Here is a 26,122-nt window from a genome sequence, read left to right as displayed (position 1 = left end):
ACCTTCTTTGGCCTCCACCCCCTTTCCTGAGCCAGTTCATGACCTAGACCTGTAGTGACCCCTCTTGACTCTCTCTTCCCCTGAGTGCATATGACGCATATTCAGCGACAGATGGCATTGGGCAGCTGTCACAGACACGGTGGCTTTTAAACCAGGAGGGTCACACTGGTGCGTACATCCTTCTTGAAACTGGACGCTGGGCAGAGGCTGAAGTTCCCACACCTGTGCAGTTCTAACACTTGCAGACCCACACCTGGGTCAACAGTAACAAGCATCTAATCCCAATTCCCTTGCCTGGGGTGAGGGGAACCTGGCAAACAGCAAAGGGCAATTTAAAGGCAATTAGTCCTTGATGCTAAGAAACAATTCTTAGGAAAGAAGAAATTAAAGCCTATATCCCGTTTGCTCCCCCAGGTTCAGTTAGAGATACAAGCTGAGTTTCCAGAACCATTTGCTAGGGATGTGGGCAAACCAAAAACTCTCTAGGGAGAGAAAAGAGGAACGGGGGTACAAAAGAATAGGAGCAAGTGCAGTGTGGCCACAAGAGGGTGGGCAGGCATGAGGGTGTGCACAGAGGCAGCTGGGGGCAAAGCTGTACCCCAGGGAGACACGGCCTGTGCAGCTGCAGCAACATCCCCTCTCTGCAGCTGGGCCACCTCCTCATACTTGTTCCCTGGGAGATATTCTACCTTTTCCTGCCCTGTGCTCTGGGTGAGGATGATGATGCTAGCTAGATCCAGGCGAGGTGCTGCAACAAGCCAGTCTCCCTTTCACACAGTTGGACCAACCATGTCTACTTCTCCTGGGCCAGGTGACCACACCTGAGAAGCAGGGGCCCGGACCACCAAGTGCTCCCACTTCGGCTCCCCATGGAATCAGGAGGAAAGCTGCAAGCACTCCCTCACCCCCATTTCAACCCCTCTACGCAATTGTCCCTGAGATCCTAACATCTAAGGAACCAGTTACTCTTTAAGTCAATTAGCACATCCTCTCTCCTTCCATATTTCCATGTATTGGGACTGCTGAAACCACTCACCCAAGGGCCCCGTGGGCACTGGAGTTCAGAGCTAGGCCCCACGCTTTCATGACGACTCCAAAGGCATCTCCACCCTCCCTGTGAGTCCACCCTCACCAGGAGCAATGCAGAAGGAGACCTGGAGGACAGCAGCCCTGGGTCCTGCCCAAGCTACTCACAGGGAGGTTTAGCTTGACGGCGTCCACAGGCTGCTGGAAAGGCCACGCAAATTGGTGTTTCCATAGTGTCTTGAGCACCACTTTGAGCAGATATTGCAGTTGGTTGGTCTGCCTCTTGGGCTTGTTAGGGTTGGAGGTCTCCGGGGGCGGGGGGTTGGTGCTGGCTGCGTTGGCTTGCTGGGGTTGGGCCTGGGCCTGCGTTGTAGACATTTGGGTAGTTTCTAGTCCATCCCCCATTACTGGCAGATTTCTCAATCTCGTCCCAGGGCCGCTCTCTGCAGACATGCTACTGATTCCATCACATTCCTTACCAGGCACTCTACAAGGGAAAAGAAAAGCCACCATCAGAGACCAGGCAGCAGAGGGGTGCCGTCCGTAATGACACAAGGCTATGGCCTCCAAGGGCTGAGGTCCTCTGGTGGAGACTGGTCAAGCTGGGTGGGGAGCCACAGCATGCACTGACTAAAAGGGCTCCAGTGTCTGCTCTCCTCAAAGACTTATCATCCAGCAGGAAAGGGACAGCAGGTACCAACGGCAAGGGACATGGAGACGAGAACGGACCAGGAGCCAGCAGGGGCCGCAGGCGCTATGGAGTTCACGGGGCAGGGGTACAGTACAATAAGCAACAAACCAGGTCTTCACAACATCTGAGAACTTTTAGGGGCCGCTGCCTGTGTGGGAGAGAGGATGATTTGCAAGCCGCCAAATATGTCATTTACATTAAAATTCCTATTTGCATTTGTGGCTCACGAACCATCAAGCCAAGTCAGTAATTCCACTTGGTCAGAGAGGCCGGGCAGTGGGGCCAGGTCGGGCCACCCACCCTCGAATGGCCCACACAGTCCACTGCTGAGTGCTCAGGGCAAAGCCTCATGCTCAGCAAGAACATTTTCTTGGTAACTTAAATAATGCATGTTTGCTGATTAAAGAAATCCCATAAGATAACTGCTGATAACCTAAAAATAAATCCATACTTGATCTACCATTTTATTAACCAGCTTTTCAAAGCTTATTTATAAGCAAAGAGAAGCACCTCTTGTGACCTGCACAGGAGGGCATGAGACCCCTACCCAGTGCCTGTGTGAACACCCCGCCCTGCGCACTCCCCTCACTTGAACGACCCCTGCTTCGGGCCACACCAACAACACAAACCCTGCCACAAGCATCTCCCCCAAGGGCAACTTTGTGCACTTGTCCAGTTATTCTAATGGGACAACTACAGGTCAAGGGGTATACATTTTTACTGCCAAACTGCCCTCCAGAAACACACTAACTCTCCCCTTACTGGCAGTGCTACCCAAGAGTTCCCACACTCTGTCTATTAAGAAGAAGAAACATCTACTCAAACATTTACTATTTGCATTCTTTGTATGTACTGTGTTTCCGACACTTTTCTATTGGCAAGAAAAAGGAACGATCAGTTTAAACCCAGTCCCCGGAGTTAAGAAAGGCCGTAAGCTAGGAGCTGCCTGCATCTAATGAGCATCTCCAGTAACGAACCTAGGAGTTCAGTGCAGGTAAGAAAATCTCTCTGGCTGCATAAGTCAGTCAAGGGCTTAGGAAAAGAGGGCAGATTTTAGGACCGTAGGACTCTGGCAGGCAGAGGAAACAAGAAAAGACAGGGTGAGCTGGCTCTGTCCTGGCTTCCGTTCTGGAGCACACTTAGCTGATCAATAAACAGCTTTATGCCTAGTATATGCTGGGTACTCTAGTGGCTGATGAATTATCTTATAATTCAGTCCAAGTGTAATTTAAACCAAGGTTCCCACAAAGGTTTTTCTAATTGCAGTTCTGGCAAATTATCAAATTTTAAAAGCACGAGGGAGACCCTGCTACGTAAAGTGACTCGGTAGTGAGTCTGCCGTTGGGGGGGCTGTGGAGAGCTGGATCTCCCAGCTTGAGGCAGGCAGGTTGACCACCCAGCACACGTTCTGGCCAGATGCCCCCAACACTGGGGTCCTGGCTGGAGGGTGAACCTGAGGGCTGACAAGACCGACATGACCAGGGAGACAGCTTTCCCTCCAGGGTGCTCTAGCGGACTGCAGGCACAGTGATCAAATGGCAGAGAACACAAGGAGAGAGCACTGCTCCAAGGAAGAGGCTGCTGCAGGGAGGGGACCCATGTGGGAGCAGCCCAAGGCCACCACGTGCAAAACCCTGAATCTTACATTCAGTCTGAGAACTGAATCCCACGTTAACCTTAAGACGAATGTCTGTTCCTTACTCTTTTTCATCAAATGAGTAAGAGATTTAAGAGTGCTTTTTGCCTATTCAGAGACAGCAGGCCAATCACCTAAAAAAACCCTTAATAATTCATTAATCCTTTAGCTCACAGGAGAGGACAACACTGTGGAGAGAAACACCCATGTCACCTGCATGGAGACAGTCAAGGCGCTGGAGGGAGGGCATGTCACAGCAGTGCAAGTCAGGTGTCTACAGGTGGTCTTGCCTCCAACGCTAAACATAAGTATTTAATGAGGTTCAACCGCATCAAAGACGCCAGGAGAGGATTTACATCTAAGCCTGTGCCCTCCCAGAGTACTCCTAAAACTCGAGAAGGAGAGGGACAGCTCCTGTGGCAACCTCTAAGACGGGTGTGCTCTACCTGGGGAACATGGGACCGGGAGGAACACTTACAAGAAGGGGGATTAGGGAGAGCTTTGCAGGTACGAAGCTGTTTCCTGGTATCTCGTGTACAAGTGATGCTAGACATGAGGAAGGGACACTCAGAGCTGAAACCAGACGGGCACATGGCATGAGAACATGATGGGGACTGGAGGTGGAGACGGCTGGGCAGCAGCCTGTGGAGAGCATCCCCCAAGCCAGAGAGAGCAGTGTTCAGGACCACGGAGTGACATTTCCCTAAGGCAACTTCATTTGACGGTGGGCATGGTGAAACATCAAAATAGCATAACAAGCTTGCAGAACATCATGGACTACAACAGTTTCCAAAGGCAGACATGACTGGACAGGCCTGCTTTAGGCTCTGGGGATACAAGGCCCTGTCTCTCTCCCATCAGGGGTTCTTCTGGTACTAGTTTGGCCAGAACCAACAGTCTTGTGGTCCTGGAAAGAAGTGCCTGTGGCATGAACCAAGGCAGGGCAGCAGGGACGCAGGTGCTACGGTGAGAGGGAGGTGCATGAGTGCACCCTGATGGGAGTTTGGCAAAGATGGAGTAGGCCCTGGAGCCCAGGGTCTTGAGTCAACGCACCCAAATGAAAGCAGGAAGGAGGCCACATACAGATCCAGGGAGGGGGAGCTCCCAAAGGATGGGGTGAGGTGAAGAACTGTCAGAAAGAGCTTGCTCAGAGGAGAGGAGAGAACAGAGGGAAGAGACACAAGAGGCTAGGCTGAATCCCAGGACACTGAGTGTGACATGGAGGGAAGGGAGGAATCTGGCTGAGAGCATGTCACTGCTGACTCAAGGTGCCAGGAAGGAGGGCAGCATTAAGTGAGGATAAAGAATGATATGCAGTTTGGTTTCCACTATTAGATTTCTCCTAGAAAGAAGCTCGGGAACTACACAGCCAAGCGTGTGCCAGGTGAGCTACAGGCAGGCAAGGGGCAGGGGCGGCACCACCATGGAGAAGATGTTCTGGCCCCAGAGCCGTGGAGCCCTGTCAGCCACGGGCCCCCAGGCATGTCCACCAAGAGGAAGCAATCCCATAAATTTTCCATTAGGTAATGACATTCTGGAAATCTCCAAACAATGTCCCTGAGGCAAGATGAAGTCAAGGTAACTGACTTCTGGAGCTGGTGGACTGGGCTGGGCCTTTTCTCCTTCTAAATGGACTCTCAGCGAAGCCAAGAAATAGAGGGCTCTGGACGTAACCAGTTTTCTTCACCTTCAAGCCAGACCACAAGGGCTGTGGAGACAAGGAAGCTACATTTTCCGTTCATAAAATGAAGGGGGCTTTTTCTACAGAAAACCTGACCCTTAAACTTGGCTTCATCTCTGTGCATTAAACCACCACCTCCACTACAAAAGCCAAAACACCCTTCCTAGCCAGGCTGCTCATGTTTGACACACAGTAACATTTAAAACCTTGAAACAACTCTGAGATTGCTTCTGGCCTCATCCTCACTTAACAGATGAGGAAACTGAGGCACAGAGAAGTAACTTACCTAGAAAGTGAAAAGATCAGGCCTAACCAGCCAGGATGGCCCAGAATTTGACACGATTCCTGGGAAGTTTTGGTTGGCCTTTGAACCAAGCAAGTCCCCACCTGTGAGCTGAACATGTACCCCCAGGAGGGTTCAACACAAAAGGTTGGGATGGGCCAGCCCATCTTAACTAACATGAAAAACTAAGCACAAGAGCCACACCATACAACTGTAACAACTGACGTCAACCCCATAAGGAAAGAAACTGCTAGAGATCAGTTCAAATGCAAAGGCATGAGAAGAGCTGGACAGATGAGATGGGACCTGGAAGCCACAAGACCTCCATGTTTTTTTTAGGAGGCTCTGAGGATGACCAATGATAGGTAACATCCACGGCCCGGATGTGAGGGATCACCATGAGACGCCCGGGACTCCTGTTCCGCACCCACTCAGGGGCCTGGGCAGCACCAGCACCTCAAAAGGCCACACCCAGACAACCTGCATCTTGCTGCTCAGCCCTCCCAGGACTGCAGGCAAGTAAAATCCCTAGGAAACTTCAAGAAGCCGCTCATTTGTACTGGAGCAAAGAACACAAAAGGAAACCAACAAGAATCTCTAGTCTGCTGTGGGCCAAGGAAGAGAGGCAATGGTGAGCAGCTCTACATGAGAGCCAAGATGACTTTTCTAAGGCACAGATCCGACTAGGTCAGCCTCCTTGGGTAAATTCCTCCCAGAGTGGTCACCCCCACCCCACACCGCCCCAGCCTCCAGCATCAAAGCTCCAAACAACACAGTGGCCACAACACACCCCTTTCTTGTCACCTTCAGGCCTTTCATTAGCTGCACCTGGTGCTTCCCTGATCTCTGTCTAGTGACTTCAATGGTCAGCCCTGCACGCACACCTGGGAGCCAGAGGGCAGGACCATCTTTACTTCCCTTTTGTCCTCCCAGTACACAGCAGGTGCTCAGGGAATGACTCAAGTACAGAAGGCACCCTATAGTGACCACACAGATTGTCACCCTGGGGCTTCCAGCTTCATCTCAAAGCTCTGGAAAAGGAAAGCAGCTCACACTCTCACAGAAAATGTGGTGACTGGCAGACTCTCACTTGCTCAGCCAATGCGTCCCATCTGAGCTACATGCCATGCCTGGGGACTGTGCAGTCAACATGACATTCTTGGAGTGATTAAGCAATACTTGGTTGCTACTGTGAAGGAGAAGGGCAGGGCTGCTCTGGCTATGAACAGGGCAGCATCCCTGAAGAAGAGACTGAGAGGGAGAGGGCAAGTGTGCACTCCTGTGGTGGGTAAGGCAGAGAGGGACAAGGTTCGTGATGAACAGGAGAAGGCATGACCAATGCAGCAACAGCACAAGAACAGGTCTCAAGGCAGGAAAGATACCAGTGCATGTTGAGAGCTAAAAGGAGGGCAGGTGGGATGGCACAGAGCAGGGGCCATGTTACCACACTGGGCTTTTGTCCTTCACAAGTCCCTGACTGCAAGGTGGGGAACATGGGCGGGGGGCGCCAGGGGGCAGGGCGGTGAGGTTGGATTCCACAGATATTTGGAGGGTAGGGAGAGTAGCAGAATCCCACTCCAGCCTGGGGTTTCATCCTCAACTATACTTGCACACGTGTGGCACACAGTTTACCGATGCAAAAGATGGGGAACCCAAGAGGGGATGCTCGGGGACAGGGTAAATCACTGAGGGTGTGTGCCAGCGCTGTTCTCTGTGAGCTCTTAGTCCTACAGGCAATGAATGGCTCTTAGCCCCATGGCTCAATGGAGACAGAGGCTGAAAACTCAAACTCGTAAATCTACCTGCAAACAACGAGGAATTTATTGCTTGGATTCTCGTGACAGGGTAGACATTGTCTTCAACCAAAGTTTTACATCTAAAAGATCCAAAAATGCTGCTCCCTCTGTTTTCACACTGACTTGTGGTCAAGAGGTGGGAGCCACCATTTACTGTGTTGAGTTAGTTGAAGGTCAAGGAATAGGAAGAGATTTCACCTATTGTTTCCAACCCAAAGAAGGCTACAGGACCCAACTGGGTATCCTATTTCTGGGTCTACTCCCAACAGATATCCTACAACACATTCTCAGTTTAGAGGAATAAGAAAAAAAAGATGAAGAGAAATTAAAATGACTAGTGCCCTGGTTCCCAAACTGAGTGTCGAGGTGCCCCACAGTGTCATGGTAACTCTGAAGGGCACTATGGGAACTAGCAACACAAGGCAATTGATAATTTCAATGTTAGATTGCGGTGAATCAAGAAAGTTTGGGAATCTCTGGGTTAAGGAAAATAAAAATGTAAATTCTGGGGCAGGCTCCATGGCATAGTGGTTAAGTTTGGCACGCCCTGCTTCACCAGCCCAGGTTCACAGGTTCAGATCCTGGGTACAGACCTACACCACTCGTCAGCCATGCTGTGGCAGCTACCCACATACAAAATAGATGAAGACTGGCACAGATGTTAGTTCAGGGCAAATCTTCCTTAGCAAAAAAAAAAAAGTAAATTCTTTTCCTAAGTTTATAAAACTCTGATTAAGCATTCTTGCCTTCAAGAATATTGTCTGCTATCATCCTAACTCATCCAAGTGACCTGAGAAAATTTTAAGGACAGACAAGATGGCATCTAACAGACAACACAACTGTAATGTTTTTCAAATTTCAACAGAGAGAAAGTATTTTGTTTCCTGGAGATTAGAAGGCGAGATAGAGACAGACATGAAGTAGGTTTGGTTCTGGGACTTTCAGGGCAAGCAAGAGAGGAAAATAGAAAGGCCATAGGCAACTGCCCAGAAATTGACTGCTGGAGATTCAGTTCCAGTTCTGTCCACCGCAAGAGGCTAAGTAAGCCTAGTGGGCTGTGACCAGCTACATTTTGTACTTGTAGTTCCACCTGAAGTCCTGGTCTCCTAGACGGCCCACAAAGCCCAGTGACTCTGCCTCAACTCTATCCTGCCCATTCATTCACTCAGATCCTAAAGTGACACAGCATGTAGGCAGCAAGATGCCAAGGAAGTCAGGAGCAGTGCAGGTTAACTGGAAGACTTTATGAATTCTGCGAAATATGGTGACCACACCTACTAGCGCTTTATGCAAAGCATCATCACACGCACCTGCGCTAGGCCTAGGAAAGCTCACCACAGTCGGTACCCGCCGATTCCCGGCCCAGTGCTCTGTACTAAGCCCTTAACCTGTATCCACTTAGTTAATCCTCATAGCAATTCTACAAGGCAGGTGGCAGCATCACTGTCTTCATCTTCATCCCATGGCAACATGGAAGCAGAGTGGGTAGTGGCCTGGTCAGTCAGAGGTCCCCTGGTGCTGCCTCTCTCCTCACCAAGCATTGGAGGGGAGGCCCACTCGACCAGCACTGCTGGGCCTGGCGGGTCCGTGGTTGGCCGAGGGAACCCCACTTCCACATCTCGGCATGTATTAGCCAGTGGGCCTACCCTCTCTGCAGAAGCAGCTAAACAGCATGTGGCACTCGAGCTGGGTCTTAAGTCAGATTTCCAGAAATATTTCCAAAGAATCTCACCCCCTTAAACAAATCAGAGCGAAGATAACTCTCACAGCACCTAGCCATCTGTTTGCAATGTGACTCGGCCCATGCCGTTGGTGAAATCTGAAGCACGCTTCCCTGCTGATGCCATGGGGAGCAGGCCGAGGGGAGCAGAGACTAAGTTGTTATTTAAGCTTCCCAAGCAGTAAGGGGCCTGAGCGGCCAAGGCTTGAACTTGTTTCATGCCAAGCAAAATGCTGGCCGATGCCAGCTGACCCCAGCACCTCACGAAATTACAAGTTCATGGTTGCACACATCCTTCAGACAAAGGAAGTCACCTCCCTACTATCCCAAGGCTCTCCTATAAAGAATCATTTGGGGGCCGGCCCGGTGGCACAAGTGGTTAAGTGCGCGTGCTCCGCTGCGGCGGCCCAGGGTTCGCTGGTTCGGATCCCGGGCGCGCACCAACGCACCGCTTGTCAGGCCATGCTGTGGCGGCGTCCCATATAAAGTAGAGGAAGATGGGCACGGATGTTAGCCCAGGGCCAGTCTTCCTCAGCAAAAAAAAAAAAAAAAAAAAAGGAGGATTGGCATTGGATGTTAGCTCAGAGCTGGTCCTCCTCACACACACACACAAAAAAAAGAATCATTTGGGGGAAGTGGGAGATTCCACTCAGGGATAAAGAGAAGGGATGGGGGGTCCCGACTTTGGTAAAAACCTGGTAATTTCTCACTACTAGTCAACATGCAGCGATCTTATCCTGTCCTAGGAACATCTTTCTTAAAATGTTGGTTACCTGATTACAGAATGCTAATGTTAGAAGGTCTGTTCCCTCCCGGTCCCAAAGCAGAAGCTACTTTCCATTCATGGTGATGGCCCTTGTTTCATTGTGCGATTTGTGTCAATGGGGAAGTACAAACAGGATTACTTTTCCATCTGACAGGCCCAGGCAGCTGGTGAGAACAGCGCTTGTGTCATCAGCCAGACTGCGCTGTCTGGAGCCTGGCCAGTGCCTGTGCGCCAAGGCAGCTCTTGAAGCCTTAATCCTCCTTCTTATAGCTTGTACACGCCCTGACTCCTGCCCCTACAATTTGCCAAGTGGGGCTCGATCACCTTAGATTCGGCCCTGCAGCTTGCCTTGAACCAGGCAACCCAAGGCAGAGATGAGCCAGCCTTCCAGCTAGGGGAGTGTAGGCATACTCAAGTCTGTCTTCCAATGGAGAAGACCAGGCCTACAAAGACCTTGCAGCCAGGAGGACCAGGAGCTGGGCCGAGGCAGGCCACAACCCACTAATCAGAATGCCAGTCTCTTTGCTTTAGAAACCAATCGGCAGGCCCATTAAATTAGGGATGCTGAGAATTCTGCACTATCTTTTCCCTGGGAATCCTGCCAGCAGCTGGAGGGATGAGCAGCTCAGGTACAGTAAAAGGTTCCATTGTTACATACAATGTATATAACATCATGGTGCTGATGATTAAATCTGGGCAGATGGATTTGTGAATTTAAAATGTTCCTGTAATGGGCACGCAGTAAAAACCACAATAAAACTTTGATGTGGACAAGACCAAAATTGCTGGGCTGAAACATATTCTAGCAGGGGCAGGCTAATTTTTCCTATAAAGGGCCAGAGAGTAAATATACTCAGTTGTGCGAGACAGTCCTTCCAATACTCCATTCTGCTGTTGCTGTACTGTGAAATCCTCAGATAAATGAGTGTGGCTGTCCGCCAATAAAATTCAGATTGGCCCGCGGGCTGTAGTTTGCAACCCGTTCCATGTGCCACGGCGAAGGAGATGTATGTGACAAAATGTTATGTTAGAAAAGCAGAATGCAAAATTAGAGATGAAATTAAGTAAACATGTGCAAGTGGGAGGGTACACGGAACCATAAAATGAAGTGGGATATGGCAGCGGGTCTGTGGATGACTATACCTATTTACACTGGAAAACCAACCAAGCAACTAACACATATGTAAAAACAGCCTGGCTCTTGGCAATCTGCCCCCTTTCATAAGTTGCCACTGACTTCTGGCGGTGTGGTTGGTCTGTCTTGTCTGCCTCTCTACCTGGTGAGCTGGCCTCCAGGCACTGATTCTCAAAGCAGCCTCGACCTGGCCAAGTCTCCAAATTAGAAGCTGGAAGATTATGACAGAAACACATGATGCTATTAATTCAAACTCTGCATTTCCACTGACCCAGGTGTTGGGTTGTGCCCTTCATAGGTCATGTACAAGGGATACTTTCTTCTGGTTGCCTCTTTTAAAGCTATTACTCCCAACTCCTTTACCTGTCTTCGCTTTTACATCTTTTATTTTTAGTTATTTGTTTTTCCAAAAGCTGGTGTGGTGTACGTGGCACTGAGATTAACCCACATTATAATATGAAATTCAATGTAACAGGCAGAAAAATCCTGCTTTGAGAAGTGGACTCCAATACGGCCACAAAGAGCCAAGCAGATCACAAAGCCGAGGCAGCAGTGAAGCATGGCACTTCCTCCGCTTGGATCAGCAGGAAGGAAGCACAGGCAACACTGTAGAACAGAAGAATCTGCAAGGCAGCAAAAGTGGGAGATGACATTCACTTCTCAGAGGACAGAGAAACTACCGAAATGAGGAAAACGTCTAAGAGCGAGAAACTACGATTAGTCAAACTAGGCTGACAATACTATCTTGGACAGCCCCAGTGCAGACCAGCAAGCCTCTGAGGATGATGTCACACTAGTCCTCTGGAACCCTCCCATTTTCAACAAAAGGATAAAATCTAAGTTCATTCATGATCCTCATGAACAAAATTTAAAACTATAAAAAAGACATCTATGGGGCCGGCCCCATGGCATAGTGGTTAAGTGCACCCGCTCCGCTGCTGGTGGCCCGGGTTTGGACCCCAGGCGCGCACCGACGCACTGCTTGTCAAGCCATGCTGTGGCGGCGTCTCATATAAAAAGTGGAGGAAGATGGGCACGGATGTTAGCCCAGGGCCAGGCTTCCTCAGCAAAAAGAGGAGGATTGGCATGGATGTTAGCACAGGGCTGACTTTCCTCTCACACACACACACACAAAAAGGCAACTATGGTGTCTCCAGCACACCAAACACCAGAGAAACACGTTAGTGTCGACCTCCAAGCAAGGGTCAAAGTCAAGCTGTTTGGAAATTTGGGAGGCCAAGAAGAGGCAGGTGAGTGAAGCACATATGATGAACAACCTGCACAGCCAATGGCTAGCACCACAGAGGGGAGAGGCGGTCCAGTGCCTGTGCCTGAAATGTTCTAGAATGCGCCAGCTCAGCCCACAGTTGGGCCTGTTACTCACTAAGTAGAAACAACATTCAACTCTTGAACAGGCCCATGACTGGGAAAGGCGACATTCCAATCAACTCTCCTACAATTTCACCCTCTGCGAAGCAGCCTCCATGAGTACGCTGGGCTACAGGGGCAGGGGTGGGGGCCGGGGGATATCCCCACAAGAGCACGTCGTGACTCTAAACTCCTCTTCAAAACAGCAGAGTGGTGGCTGAAAGCAGACTCAAGGCGTCCCTGGGACCCGCCTACGCTCTCTGGGGACAATAGGGGCTCAGGGAACAGGGCTAGGAACAGGGCTAGCACAAGAGCTTCCAGAGACGCCATAAGCCTGACATTCGAGCAACACTTTAGCCGTGACCACAGAGAACCTCACTGAGAGGGAAGGCCAAACCAGGCCTTCAACGGCAAAGAGGAGACACAGAGACATGGAGACACTCCAAGGAGCCAGGAACAGATGCATCCACGAACAACAAGGACACACACTGACTCAGGGTTTAGAGATGTAGGAGCCTGGTTACCTTGATGAAGAGGTGATGCTTACGGGGTGACCTTTTCTTCAATGATATTACTCTTCGACCTTCACTGTGAAGCTGAATTTTAAAAGATTTAGAAAGAAGAAGGTTACATCTGTCAGTAGAAGGTACCCTCAAGAAGTGGCTCCAGGAAACATGACAGCTCCCCTCATCTTGCCTCACCTTTCATAAGGTACAGAACCCAAATAATCCGGATGAGGGGAAGGAAAGCATCACCTTTCCCAAAGGGAATACAGAAAGTAACACGAAGTTAAATGTCAGTTAATGTCCCAGTTTCCAAAGCAGGGACTAGAAGACTCACCCAAGGCCCAAAGACAACCAGCCAGTGAGAGCGGACAGTGTCTTTTTTTTTTTTTTTTTATTTATTTTATTTTTCCCCCCAAAGCCCCAGTGGATAGTTGTGTGTAGTAGCTGCACATCCTTCTAGTTGTTGTATGTGGGACTCGGCCTCAGGATGAACGGAGAAGTGGTGCCTCGATGCGCACCCGGGATCCGAACCCGGGCCACCAGCATCGCAGCGCGCGCACTTAACCACCAAGCCACAGGGCCGGCCCAAGAGCGGACAGTGTCTTAAACTAGAGACACATTCCACGGGTACAGTAAAGGCCAGTCCTCTGACAGTCAAGCAGCCCCAGGTAATAGGCCAAGGGGCCCTGACTTCCTGTCAGGCGCCTCGCCTCCCAGGTAAAAGAAAGCCACTTAGACATCCATCTCCATGCACTGCGGGGAGGCCTCAGCCCTCAGCCAACATTCAATGTCTACTTCTGTCCTGACAATCTAACTGTGTCAGTGTGACATGGATGCCTGGATTTAAATAACTGATCTCCTCTCAATCTCAGTAATTTTCACAGCACAAAGAAGCCAAGTGGGGACAAAAATCACACTATTTCAGATGAAAATAGCTAAAAAGCAAAAAATTTGACAGGGACCTGTTGCTTTGAGAGAACTAATGTTCTGGCTTGCCATTGATTCCACCTCACTTCCACTGAAGCAAATGACCCATAGAAGTCAAGCGCTCCAACTCTGACACTTACAGGAGAGTGGATGCAGGTACTGGAGAGAACAGAGCAAATGACACCAACTGTGCCTGATCTCTTCACAGGGCTCACGGCCGCCCCCCTCCTCCTGTCTCCAGCCCACTCTCCCTTGGGCAGCATGAGCCTTGCTGGCAGGCAGTGACCACTGGCAGAGCCAGTCCTGGGTGCTGTGCCCCAGGGGAGCCGCAGCTGCACCCACGCCAGCATCTCAGTTTCAGATTCTGTCATACAGCCCAAGTTTACTCCCTGGCAGACATGGTCAGCTTGTCCTCAGCATCCACTTAGGAGTAGAAGTCGCTCACTGATGAGGAGCTTTCAGCCTGTCAGAAACCAAAACACCTGTCCCAGTGCACAGACCATCACACTCCCACTGAAACTGCAGCAATCCCAACTCCTCGCTGCCTTTGTATTAAAACTGTGAAAATATTTAAGGATGTGGAACTAACATTCATCATATATGAAGCTTCAAACCAGGGTCCAGTGTACAGAATGACTGAATAAATAAAAATGAGCACATATGCACATCCCTGAGTGAAAATGGCACCTGCACTGCTTCAGTAACTGGTTTGTGAACTGTGCGTGGCAAAAGCTGGAGACACACATGCTGGGCAGCCTGAGGCCCAAGGCCCTTCCCCAGCTCTCCACATTGCTCTCTGGGATTTTGTGAGTTCTCCCAGACTCCATTCTGGGCATGTCTCACCAGGGAGGCGGCAGAGCTGAGCTAAGCTGGTGCATCCACTATCCTCCCTGGGGTCACAATGCCCTCCCCCCAACGATTCCCACACCTCTGTGCTGTCTGAGGACCTGGGGCAATGAGCTAGACACAAGAGGAATAGAGAGGTCTTCTCCTATGTATTCAGTAATACAGATCAGTCCTCACGTTACTCCCACCCCTCATCAAGCCTTGCACAGGTGAGAGATGTGACAGAGACCCTTCCCTCCACCAGCCTAACACTCAATGGAGGAGCAGAGGCATGCCCAGGGCTCAGATGCTCACAGGCCTAAAACCTCATAAGAAGATGAGAAAGAGACTCCCACTGAGAATTCACCAAAAAACAATAGGGCCCAAAGTCTTCAGCAGCCCAGAAAAGGAAATAAGAGGAGGACCTAGTGGAGGGCGGCAGTGAGAGCTGCTGCAGAAAGATAGTGATACTTCATATCCGCACCACATCTCCACATGTCTGATCAAAATATAATGTGGCCACTCAAGCACTCTGAAATTTTCCAGTAGCCACATTAATGCAAAAAGGTGAACTAACAGTATATTTCACTGAATATATAACAGTATATTTCATTGAACCCAATATAGACAAAATATCATTTCAACATGTAATCACCATGAAAAACTGAGACGTTTTACATTTCTTTTCACAGTAAATGTCTGAAATCCAAGTGTGTACTCCACACTTATAGCACATATCAATTTAGGACCTAAGTTTTCATCCAAAATATTTGATCTTTATTTAGATTCTATAAAATTTACAGTTGAAAAAGTAGATTCACACACCCAAGGTGTTCCAACATACTTGAGTTCTTCAATAACTAAAGTTAGCATCAATTTTATAATTTAAATTAATTATAATTCAATAAAATCTAAAAATTCAGTTCCTCAGTCACACTAGCCACATTTTGATGCTCAAGAGCCCCAAGAGGCTAATGCTGACGTTATTGTAAAGATCTAGAAGTTTCTCCTCTAGAAGCTTGAAAGCCAGAGTAAGCACTTCAAGAACTCAGCTCCAGGGCTGCAGGGACCTGCTATACATTCAGGGTTGGTTTGATCCTAGTCAGTCCACAACCACCACCACCTTCATTACCCAGAGACCCACCTGTGCTTTAAATCAACTTGCTTTATATAAACAAATAAATTTATTTAAAAGAAAGAATTAACATTATCACATGTGATGTGTGAACCCGTTTGAATGGGAGAGACAGACATTTTGGGAGACAACATGGGAAACCTTAATATGGAATGCAATTATTGTTGATTTTCCCATATGTAACAATGTTTAGTGTGGTTTTATAGGACAGTGCCCTTGTTTTTTAAAAGAAACAGAACAAAAACCTTAATAATCTTTTTTATTATCTTTTTATTGTGGTAAAATATATATAAAATTTACCATTTTAACCATTTTTAAATGTACGGTAAAGTGGCATTAAGTATATCCCCATTGTTATGCAACCATCACCACTGTCCATTTCCAGAACCTTTTCCATCTTCCCCAAGTGAAACTCTGTCTGCATTAAACACAAACTCCTCCTCCCAGTCACTGGCACCCACCTTTCTACTTTCTGTCTCTATGAATCCGACTCTTCTAGAGACCTCATATAAACGGAATCATACAGTATTTGTCCCTTTTGTGACTGGCTTCTTTCACTTAGCATAATGTCCTCAAGGTTCATCCACGTTGTAGCATGTGTCAGAATGTCCTTCTTTTTCAAGGCTGAATAATATTCCACCGTATGGATGTACCTACCACACTGTGTTTATCCATGGACACCTAGGTTGCTTCCACCTTTTTCGCCACTGTGATCAATGATGCTATGAGCATGGATGTACAAATATCTGTTACAGTCCCTGCTTTCAAAAGGATGCTCTTATTCTTAAAAAGATGTTTGCTGAAGTACATGAGGTAAAATACCACATCTGCAATGTACTTTCAAAGGATTTAGAAAAAGAAACCTGTGCACTGATAAAACAAATGTGGCAAAACGTTAACTGGTGCACCTACTTTTTGTAGATTTGAAAATCTTCAAAATTGAAAGAAAAAAGTCATTAACTTAAAAGCCAGCATCAGCTGCTATGAAGAGAAAGCCAGTGTAAAAATAAGTACAATGAAAACGATGACACTGGTGTGGGTGCTTGGCCCGAGATTCTGAGCTGCGCTCGATTTACACAAAGGGAGATGAGCACCCAGTGAGACTTTCTCCTCAAAGTGAGCAGGATTACAGGAAACTGAAAGGGTAAGTGTGCCCTCCTCCCATTGGGAATGCTAGTCCCTGGACTAGCTAAAGTCACCTTACTTAAGGGTTAGGCATCCCACAATTTGGGAACATTATGGACAGGATGGAGAGCAAGTTTAGCATGCAGGCTATTGCAGGAACAAAACAAGACCAAAAATGGGGCAGAAGATGGGGTCAGACTCAAAGATAATATAAAGGGCCGAATCCCAACTGCTGAGGCTGAGGGGGAGCCCAGGATTAATCTCAACTGCTGAACCATCACAAGACAAACTCTGTCTCTGGTAAAAAGCTGGTTACCAGGGAACAGGAGCACAGCAGAGTAGCAGCTGAGTATCAGGGCTCAGTGAGCCCACTCAGGCAATCTGTGTCCAGAGTGGAGACTGCCCAGAAGAACGTCAACTGAAGTCCCTGCCAGGGAGGTAGGCAGAGACGTAGGAATCAGCAGCCTCCTGGAGGGTGACATCACAGGTCAGGTTAGAGGCGGCAGGTGTGGGCCACATAGTCTCAGGCACCACGACAGCTTCTGCATTTTCAATCAGGCTACTGGCAACTTAATCAGAGGACTGGGGGAAACATAAGTTTGTCCCCTAAGAGTTGAATAATTGATGTGAAAGAGGAGAAAGTGGAATTCATCCCAGAAAATGCTAAATGTGAGGTACACAAGGCTGTGTGTGTGTGTGTGTGTGTGTGTGTGTGTGAGAGAGAGAGGAAGATCAGCCCTGAGCTAACATCCATGCCAACCCTCCTCTTTTTGCTGAGGAAGACCAGCCCTGAGCTAATATCTATTACCAATCCTCCTTCCTTTTTTTTTTTTCCCCCTTTTTCTCCACAAAGCCCCAGTAGATAGTTGTATGTCATAGTTGCACATCCTGCTAGCTGCTGTAGGTGGGATGCCGTCTCAGCATGGCCTGACAAGCGGCGCGTCGGTGCGCACCCAGGATCCGAACCTGGGCCACCAGTAGCAGAGCGCGCGCAGTTAACCACTAAGCCATGGGGCCGGCCCCACACAAAGGCTTTTGAAGTATCAGACACTGAAGGAGGGTTTTGGACTAAAGTGAACAAACCAAAGGGGGAGGCTAGATGAGAAAATAACTTCTGAAGAAGGTTCCAGAGCCTGGGCTAAGACCCTGCTGGGCCCATGGGTTCCTCATAACTAGAAAGAGGGGACTGGAATGCAGGATCCAGTGAGAAACTTAGCTGCATCCCAGAAGCTGTTTTGTGAGACAAGCAGAATTCAGCCAGCACTATTAACACTGCCCCGAGCACCAAACAAACTCAGCTTCTCCCACTGGTGTAAGGAACACAGGGTAGTTTCGCATTTCCCTTGTTCTGGCCTCAGCCACTGGGCAGCTAGTGCTACCCAGGACAGTGCACAGCACCAGGCCGATGTGAGGAAGTCAATGCATAAGGATGGCCTCCGAGCACGGTGGTGGGTGCCGTCCCCAGCAGATGGAGGAGAGCACAGCTCTGAGTCCACCGCTCCCTGAATGGCATGAATGAGCTCTTTCACTGGTAAAGGAGAACACACCACAGTACCATCCGCTGGGGGAGAGAAAGGTCAAAGGGACAGGTACCGAGTCCTCAGCCCTGCACAGCCTGGCAAAAACGACTGCCCGGGTCCCGACTGTGTCAAGGCAGCTGGAACAGGCAAGGCCTGAACATGAGAAGCTAAACAAATGTGAACTACAGTCTCCCTGCTGTTAACATCCAGGGGGAACCAAACTGCAGCACCACACCAGAACTGCTTCATGTCTTCCACCTCTGGCTGTCGTTGTTCAGCTCCCCGACACCCTTGTCCAGCCCCCCATGATTCCGGGCTCAGACACTAGTGCCTGGAGCCAGGGAAGGTTGAGATGCTTCACACCCAAGATGTTCTCCAAATCAATCCAGTAGAAAGCTAGGATTCTTACCAACTTAAAGTCAGAAAACAGGTGGGCACCATTTCTCCAACCCTGAACTGCTATCAGGATAGCTCAATCTGATGAGACCAAGAGAATGGAAGCTGGGAAAGGTACAGCTTGTGGGTGATGGGAGCAAAGTATGCTCATGGGGCACTGAACCCCCTCACCATAGGATGCCACCCACAGCCAGGACCCTGTCCTCACAGACAGGGAGGTATAGGGTACTACCTCCCAGGGTTATCACCAGCACCTCAACAAAGGGCTCAGGTCAGGGAAGGCTTTCCGAGGAAGTAACCTTCCTCAGGTCCACGGCGGGGGAATTCACACTTCTGTTTTATTTTGTCACTTAGAGAGGTTTGGTTGGATAGACAAGTAAAACCCACTTGACCTGCAGGCTCACGTGAGGGGCGGGTATCACACACATGAACACCAGAATCCTCAATGACAGGTATGTGAACACGTACTTTTGAAACCCAGAGAACAGAGCTCCTGAAGACTTTACTGAGGACTCACTTGAGATTAAAAATAAACTCTCATCAAGTCCCCCCACCCCAAACCTAATGACATTTAAAACAGAGACTATGTTGAGTGACATGCAGGTTATTAGAAGTGTACTCAAATAGAGTCAATATTAAAAATTTAGTACTGGACCATTCCAATTCTCTTCAAAATGCAACAAAGACTTAAAATGGAATTTTCTGTGTGCCTTCACTAATCCTGTTACCATGTTAGAGCACAAAAATAGAAACTGTTCCCTTGGAGTTCACTGGTTGCCATAGAAATGGCATCAAAATGCATTCTACTTTCAGGTGAAGAAATGTACCATGGGTGCTGAAGAAAAATCCTCATCCAATCCAGTTCAAACTCAAATTCCTTTAACAATAAAGGAGTGCAAGTACACCTAGACCACCACCCAAACAAATGTACCCAGGCCTGGAGGACAAAGAACTTCGCTCATTCACTCAACACAAATGTATAGAACACCAGCCCCGGGAAGATTGTCTAGACAAACACAACCTAGCCAGGTCGCCATCCTGGCTGGGACCCACCCCAGAGGCAACAGAGCTCACAGCACACACCTCCTTCCTGCTCCGAGCCCACAGTGTTCATGGTTCTGATTTGTTCCATTTTCAAATTGACCCACACTTATGAAATGCTTACAAGGTCCCTCATGGGTTAGGTTTACTATTTCTAGTGAGTAAAGAGAGAGAGATGGGCTATTATAGATTGATTTCAACCCAAGGTACGATTTGAGAGGTTTTAAAAAGTGTTCTTTATAAATAAAAAAGAAAAAAAGTCTATTGCATTACAGAGATAATGGTCCCAGCAGGACCTAGATGGAAAGAGGTAGGCATGATGGTACTTTAGAGCCTGCAAAACCCCCAATCAAGGGGTTCTGGTAAGCCTCCAGCTTGCTCCTTTTATTAACTTTGCTCCTGTGATCCGACTACTGCTCCTCCCCTCACTAACCAGTATCTATCTATCTGGCATGCTCTGTTTCTGACTTTTGCTGCCTCCATTCACATAATACATGGTACTATGTATCTGTCTGGCATGAATCTATAAGGAGATGGTGCTGAAATGAAGAACAGGCTGAAAACTAACCCCGGTCCAGGCTGGGTATACCCTGTCATTTGAGGTGTCGGTTTAGGTGAAAACTTTGGATTTCTGATTCAGCCAGTCAACAACACAACTTATTATGTATCTTGCAACACTGCAGGCTCTTGGGATTCAGCACAAAGACACCTGCCCTCATGGGTTCACATTTCACTCTGGAGGTGGGAGGATGGGGACAGACAGATAATCAAGAATAAAAATAACAACTAAAATTATGGGATGTACTATGGAAAAAAAGGGCAGGGGGCACCTGGGACTGTGTCTTTATTTAGTCCCTACTCCTTGGGACTTTCACAAGCGAGGCTATGTAGTTCTTGATATCTTCTCATTTCCTCCGTATTATGCATTAAATGAGATGACAGAGAACAAACTTTCTCCACTGAAACATCTCATTCATGTGTAAATTACTCTAGAGACGGTTCCCCAGATATACATCTATTTTGATCACGGGGGCTTGTGCTTACTTAAAACTGCAGCTTCCATTCAGTGAGAGCATCTTTACACTATCATCTTTAAAGAAAATTACAAAGGACAGAATTTATTTACCTTTCAGAAAGGTACCTTTGAGCTCATTAAGCCAGTTCCATACTACAACTTTACTTTTTGCCTAGACATTGATTTTAATGAGCACAGGCACATCTTCCTGCAAAGTCAAGCCACTCCACCCCTCAGGCCAGTTACAATGACAGCAAATCCCAGGTTTACACTGTGACAGCCGGAAGGATGCCAGCCTTCCAGTACACCAGTTACTTTGCTGGTACTAACAAAATGCCACAGTTCTAAGCAGCGCTGAGTGACAGCTTCTCAGCTGACCAAAGCCTGATTCTTCATTTCACAAACATGCTCCACCTTTAATTAGGAAAACAGGCCAAAAAGAGTCCCCTAGTTATAACAAGCCACTGTACTTGACCCTACCCTATCTCTCTATCCCAGAACTCTCAGTAGTTTCACAGCTCCTATGTGTCAAAGGCACAAGAGCTTCACATCACAACCATCTTGGGGAGGTGCCTTCATGACCTCTAGCCATGACTGCAGCTGCAGACTCACGTAACTTAGCTATACCCCAAGGGTCTCTCTTTGCTGCTCAAAACTTTGGTCCCAGAAGTGCCTGACATCATTTGGACTATATAGGATGGAGGATAAAGCTGCTTGCCTAATAAGGCACTGTGGGCAAACGAGAAAACATCTATAGATGTTTCTTTGAAAAGCCCAGACACCCCAACTGAAAGCATCATGGGTCTTGGCTTTCACAATTCTGGGCCCGAGAGGATTCCAGTAAAGGCTGGAGAGCAGTCTCCACTCATCATTGGGCAGGCAGGAGGACAAGCATCTGCTCTTAGAGTTCAATGCCCTTGGAAGGGCTGGCTCATGCCAGACCACCAGGCCCAGTGCACACCAGGGGTCCTCACAACAGCCATCTACCATCAATCTCAACAGCTCAAGGGACAATGGAAGCACCACTCAAAACAGTGACAACCAGATGGAAAAACCACGAATAATAAACTTATCTTAACTCCAAAGAAGATGAGCTGAACCTCTGATGCCAATGTAAAAATGGAAGCTAAAAAACAAACCCAAAACTCATACCACAGTGGTTGTTTGAAGGGTTCCTAGCCACTGGAGGTTGGCACTGGGTAAGGTAACCGCAAAGCCCCACACCACCAGAAAAGGCAGCCTTATCTCTGTTCCCAGGACACCAGATTAGAAGCAGACCATTAAAAGGGGGAGAGGAGCAGCTGAAGGCACAGGAGCAGGAAGCAACAGCTGGCAATTCGATAGCAGGCAAGAGGACAATTATCGCGCTGGCCCCGTGGCTTAGTGGTTAAGTGCGCGCGCTCCGCTGCTGGCGGCCCGGGGTTCGGATCCCGGGCGCGCACCAACGCACCACTTCTGGGGCCGTGCTGAGGCCGCGTCCCACATACAGCAACTAGAAGGATGTGCAGCTATGACATACAACTATCTACTGGGGCTCTGGGGGGAAAAATAAATAAATAAAAAGAAGACAATTATGCCGTTTTACGGGGGTGGGGGGGACGGACAAAAAAACCAGCCAACAATTTAACTACCATGGCAGAGGGCAACAGCCATAGATGACCCATGCAGGGACCACTCATCAGCCTGTGGTGAATATGATCAATATCCAGCAAGGGGGCCTCAGGTAGCCACCCAGAAGAGGTAAAGGGACACTCATTAAAAATTTTTTTAGGGCCGGCCCCGTGGCTTAGCGGTTAAGTGCGTGCTCTCCGCTGCCGGTGGCCCGGGTTCGGATCCCGGGTGCGCACCGAGGCACCACTCCTCCAGCCATGCTGAGGCCGCATCCCACATACAGCAACTAGAAGGATGTGCAGCTATGACAGACAACTATGTACTGGGGCTTTGGGGTAAAAATAAATAAATAAAATCTTTAAAAAAAAAAAAAAATTTTTTTATTGTGGTAAAATACGCAGAACATAAATTTTACCATTTTAACCATTTTTAAGTGTACAGTTCAGTGGCATTAAGTATATTCACACTGTTGTGCAAACATCAAAGCTATCCTCCACAACTTTTCATCCCAAACTGAAACTTGGTACCCATTAAACAGTAACTCCCACTCCCCTCCCTCCCCAACCCCTGAGAACCACTATTCTATTTTCTATCTCTATGTATTTGATTATTTTACGTATCTCATATAAGTGGAATCATACCTTATTTGTCCTTCTGTGTCTGGCTTATTTCACTGAGCATAATGTCTTCAAGGTTCATCCATGTTGTAGCATGTGCCAGAATTTCCTTCCTTTTTTGGCTGAATAGTATTCCATTGTATGGATATGCCACACTTTGTTTATCCATTATCCATCAGTGGACATTTGGGTTGTTTCTACCTTTTGGCTTCTGTGAACACTGGTGAAAGCACACCCCTTTTTACCTCAGGACAAAGATTCTGGTAACTCATTTCAGAACGTTTTCCATCTCAAACAACTAGCAGAAACAGCTTCAGCACTTAAGACGGTGAGGGCCCCACTTTCCAGATTTCAGCAGGGCCCAAATGTAGCCAAAACAGTCAACTGGGCATTAACTTAGTAAATCAGAACCTCTATCCTCAGACCAAAAAAGCTAGTGCTCTGAAATGAAGATAGCAAAGGAAAGATCCAGGGGTGGATATAAATAAAAGCATCTAGCCAAGCATGCCCAAGAGAGTCTACAACTTGCCCAGTGTATGTCTCTCCCCATGAAACTGTGCAGCTTCCGGATTCTCGACACTCAGCACCTGACCCAGGGTGGAATCCAGGTACAAACAGGTTTACAGAACTGTACAGCTGGCAGCACTCAGGAAACCTTAAAAAATAATGATGCCTGGGCCCCTTCCCACAGAGATTCCAATGATAAGGGTCCCAGGTGGGGGCCAAGTATTTGGAATTTCCAAAGCTCCGCAGATGACTCTAACATTCAAGCCAAGATTGTGAACCAGCACACAATAGAGAACAATCAAGAAACGGGATACCATGCCAGGACAGACCAGGAGTCTGTCAGCTTTCAGAAACATAATCCACAGCAGTTTTCTCCTCTGAAGCTAAACATTTCTGTGTTGAGTAAAACATAAATGAAAACACCAAAGTGGAATGTTCTCATTCCCTCACATTTCTGCAGCTTTAACTGATAAAGGCCTGGACGTGCAGTTCACAGTGGAGAGACACGCTGGCCTCTACGTAGACATCTGGCAGGCAGGCACCAGGCACTCCACTGTGATCTCCACCAGCTAGATGAAAAATACCCTCATGCAGAGATTTCCTACGTCCACTCTTTTCCTCTCCAGTCCAGAAGCCAAGAGGAACAGTGGTATATGATTCAGTTGCTAGCAATGAACACAACTGAAACTTGGCTATATTTCCAGGGCTAATTTCTGAGTGTGGAAATTTCTCCTTTCCCACCATTTGTAGAAAAGTCTTCTCAACACATCACAGGCAACCAGCAACCTAGGACAGATTCATGTTCCAAAGGTTCATCAAGCCAGTTCTCGGGACTTCTCTGCTGGGTTCCCAGGGAAGAATGTTGTAAATGATGGCCGGGTGCCAGGGCTAATCCAAAATGAACAGAATCCTTGATCTCCTAGGAGCCTGGGGCTCTAGGGCCTGGCTGACATCCAAGATTCCCAGGATGCAGAGAGCCAGTGTGGGGCCGGGCCTGGAGTTTGGGGCCCTATTGTGGTGAAGTGGAAGCAGTCAAGGATAGTGAATAGCGGGCAGGCTGTCCCGGACCCCAGAGGCCACTCAGAGAACAAAGAAAGAACATGTCTGCCTTCAAAAAAGGAAGAGATAAAACTATTCTTTAGCTATGATTATTTTCCCAATTGCCGCAACACTCAACACTGTAATTCTACTTCATGCTATGTAGAATTTCCAAGTTAGCTACCAGTTAGAGGTGCCATGAAGAGGGTCAGTGGCCCAGGGAACAAGCCACAGAGTTGAAGCTAAACCCTGGTAGAGCCTGCCCACCCGAGAGAACCAGCCTGCTGAAGGAAGCTGTGCCACATCTCAACTGCTGCAGCCTGGGGGTGCCTCGGTCTGGTGTCTATGCAGAATGTGTCCCTGGCACCTCAGGACACTGGGCACATGAGAGGAGCCCAAAGATTCTAGCCAGGTTCCTGGTCTCTCTCACAGAGATGCTCACTGTTGTTCACTCGTGTACCATTCTGACACGCTTCCTTCCTTTGAATATACTAGGCCTTCCCCAAGTCCTTACGCGCTGCCTACCCCAAGTCTGCCTTAGGTAGCCTTCCCAAGGGTTCCCATGGCCAGATTTTGTCTTACCACAATCACAGGATCTACTTAATGCTGAGAAACCAGATACTTTCCCCCTAAGATCTGGACCAAGGCAAGGATGTCCTTTTCTCACCACTCCTTTTCAATATATGCTGGAAGTCCTAAATAATGATTTAAGACAAGAAAAAGAAATGAAAGGGATATATATTGGAAAGGAAGAAATAAAACTGTCTTTATTCGCAGATGACATGATTGTCTACGTATAGAATCCCAAAGAAGCAATTAAAAAAAACCTTGCCTGGAACTAAGAAGCAATTTTAGCAACGTTTAGAATACAAGGTTAATACACAAAAGTCAACTGGTTTCCTATATACCAGCAATGAACTGGAATTTGAAATCACAAGCAACCACAGCATCCACCGGACTGTGATCATGTTTGCTCCCCTTCTTTCAAGTTCATGTTGCTATGGACAGCACTGAGTCAGCGCTTTGCAGGTTGAAATGTCCCAACAAGTGTTTGAAGAAAGCCAGAAACTAACTATGGATGTCAGCCATGCAAAGCCCAAAACCTGGGACACAGGCCCCCTGAGATATTGTGATTTATAAGAAATATGTATTTGAACACTCAGATGACCAAAATATATTTCTCATATATATGTAGTCTTTGTCCACAGTTTCTGACTCACGGCTCCCAAAACCCTTTCAATTTCTTGTTTACGTTAATAAAAGTGACCTTTGGACCCCACCCAAGGGTGGGGGCTGGTTGCCAGGAGAAGCAGCCATGTGATCAGTCCCATTTTGCTGGCATCTGAGAACTGCTTGTTGTCAGGAAGCTTACACACACACATCTTGGAAATGGGTTCAGGAACCCTTTGCAACCCCAACCCCAGAGAGAGGGCAGGATGCCTGAAGATGAGCCACTGCCTTTAGAGGGCAGTAATGCTGAGAGTATGCCATGGCTGCTAAAGCGAAGAGGAAGCCAAGAGGATCGGTGTAGGGGGTGAGGTGGCACCCAATGCAGTCTACTACCTCCCAACCACATCAAGCACTGGCTTCTGAAGCAGCACTCCGCCTAATTTCAGTTTTGAAAACCCAGGGGCCTAAAGGGAGACAAACCAATTTACTCTCAATCATCTGAAAAGCTGCTTAACAAAGAAGGTGTGCTGACAGAGCCTTCTCTAATCTGGAGAACAACTCGTTTCTCTCTTGTTCTCTAAGCAGCT

General features: G+C 48.1%; 1 protein-coding gene across 1 annotated transcript in view; it reads right to left on the bottom strand.

Moving 5' to 3' along the window:
• The window catches only part of BRD4 (bromodomain containing 4), an 84,428-nt gene that overhangs the window by 33,262 nt on the left and 25,044 nt on the right, over window positions 1-26,122 (bottom strand). The window contains 1 exon segment of the mRNA XM_087443679.1: window positions 1,195-1,513. Within this exon segment, the coding sequence (XP_087299805.1) occupies window positions 1,195-1,479 (285 nt within the window). The 5' untranslated portion in view covers window positions 1,480-1,513.

The sequence above is a fragment of the Ceratotherium simum genome, chromosome 18 (genome assembly GCF_057802395.1).
Source record: "Ceratotherium simum simum isolate JZ-2026a chromosome 18, ASM5780239v1, whole genome shotgun sequence".
NCBI lineage: Eukaryota > Metazoa > Chordata > Mammalia > Perissodactyla > Rhinocerotidae > Ceratotherium > Ceratotherium simum.
Note: the sequence above shows the minus strand (reverse complement) of the source record. Positions and strands in the feature narration are given on the sequence as shown.